General features: G+C 35.2%; 1 protein-coding gene across 1 annotated transcript in view; it reads right to left on the reverse strand.

The window, feature by feature from the left end:
* MDN1 (MDN1, midasin homolog (yeast)) overlaps positions 1–1,711 on the reverse strand; it is a 128,736-nt gene that overhangs the window by 66,381 nt on the left and 60,644 nt on the right. Inside the window, exons 35-36 of the mRNA XM_012731514.1 lie at positions 1,440–1,562; positions 292–489 (exon numbers count right to left, since the gene is read on the reverse strand). Of these exons, the coding sequence (XP_012586968.1) occupies positions 292–489; positions 1,440–1,562 (321 nt within the window). The remainder of the gene's footprint in view (positions 1–291; positions 490–1,439; positions 1,563–1,711) is intronic.

The raw sequence follows: 1,711 nt of genomic DNA on the forward strand, positions 1-1,711 counted from the left end.
GCCCCACCCTAAAAAAAAAAGAGGTCTGAGTGGTCTTATGCAATAAAATCCTGAAGAGGATGGTGACCTTACTCTCCCCTCACTCAACTGATAATTCCAAGACCCCAGGACATAAGACAAAGGGATTTACACCAGAAGATAAATGATAATGGGAACCAGCCACATTAATATTCATCTTATAAAGTCATGAAATTGAGATCATTAGGCTGATTCTGATTCTTATAGTGAACTTGCTAATAGTTGTTCTGTCAACAGTTGATCCTTAGTCTCTGCAGCAACAGCAAATCTTACCTGAGTGAATCTGTTAAGGAAAGACCTGGGCAAGCCCTTCCTTCCACCTCCTTGTTTGAAAGGATTCTGACATCCAAAAATCTTTGTCTTCTCATGTTGTACCTGAAAGCTCATTCCTAACTCAGGAACATAGATTTCTCCTCGGTGGTCAAAACAAGCATTGAGTCCTTCTAATACAGACTGAGAAGCCAGGTTCAGCTATTTGGAGAACAAAGAAAGTTGGTATATTTATTATATACACTATAACAATAAATAAAGGAAAAACATATACGAAGTAAGATAATGTTATTCTCAGGCAGAGGGAGCTTAAGAAGCACTTACTGGTAATTCTATTTCTCAAGTTGCGAGATGGGCTGATATATTTTCTATTATTTCATAGGTATGATAAAAATTTTGAAAAGATATTGACTATATAAATATTTTAAGGTAAACTGAATATTCAGATTGAACTTTTTAAAAAACAAAATCTTCTCTAAAATTAAATTGTATGTATGTATCTATGTAGATATATCTATGTATCTATGTTGATATATCCTATAAACCATAGCTAAAACAAATTTGCCAGCACACATTTTTACCCTGTGGGATTTTTAGAGATGACATAAAATAACTATTTATGTACTTAAAAGGAACCCTGTACACTTCAGTAGGAATGCATACTAGTGCAGACATACACCTTGAGGGTACAGTACTAAGTGAAACAATCTAGGTTTTATTCATAGGTAGCATATGAAAGAACAAAGCAAACAAACTCTTAAATACAGAGAACTGATGGTTACCAGAGGGGAAAGAGGTAAGGAAGCATTAGAGGTGAAGTAGGTAGCAAAGTGGGTCAACTCTGCAATGATGAATGGAAACTAGACTTTTGGGTGCTGATCAAATGCATACAGATGAATTAAAATGCTATACACCTGAAACTAAGATATTACAAATTAATGTTATCTTTATAAAACTTTATGTATAGGTATATAAATTTTGAAATTCAAATACTAAATAAAATCCCCAAGTGAATTCCAAATTCATGATAAAAACATGAAGTGAATCTACATAGTAAAAGTAAAGTCCAACAGCATGATTTTCTACTGAGAAATACCCTAGAACTATAAAAAGCATGACTACTCTTCAGAAGGATGTAACAGTGCTCTCACCTCATCCAACACAATCCAATGGCCTGCCTTCAGAGCTGCAAGCAAGGGGCCATCACGCCAGGCAAACTCTCCTCCCTTGCCACCTTCAACAGGTAGATCTGCTCCAAAAAGGTCTGTAATATCCTTTGAGGTGGGGGAGAAACCAAGAAAAGTCAACATTATATAATAAATTAACTAGACTTAAAGACCTATAATGCTAAATACTTGGGCCTTGACCTGCTTTTTCTTATTCTACCCACAACAGTAGTCATCAATCCCAGCACTTTTTTTTT

Source organism: Condylura cristata, unplaced genomic scaffold (genome assembly GCF_000260355.1).
Source record: "Condylura cristata isolate star-nosed mole 26May11 unplaced genomic scaffold, ConCri1.0 scaffold00001, whole genome shotgun sequence".
In the NCBI taxonomy this organism is placed as follows: Eukaryota; Metazoa; Chordata; class Mammalia; order Eulipotyphla; family Talpidae; genus Condylura; species Condylura cristata.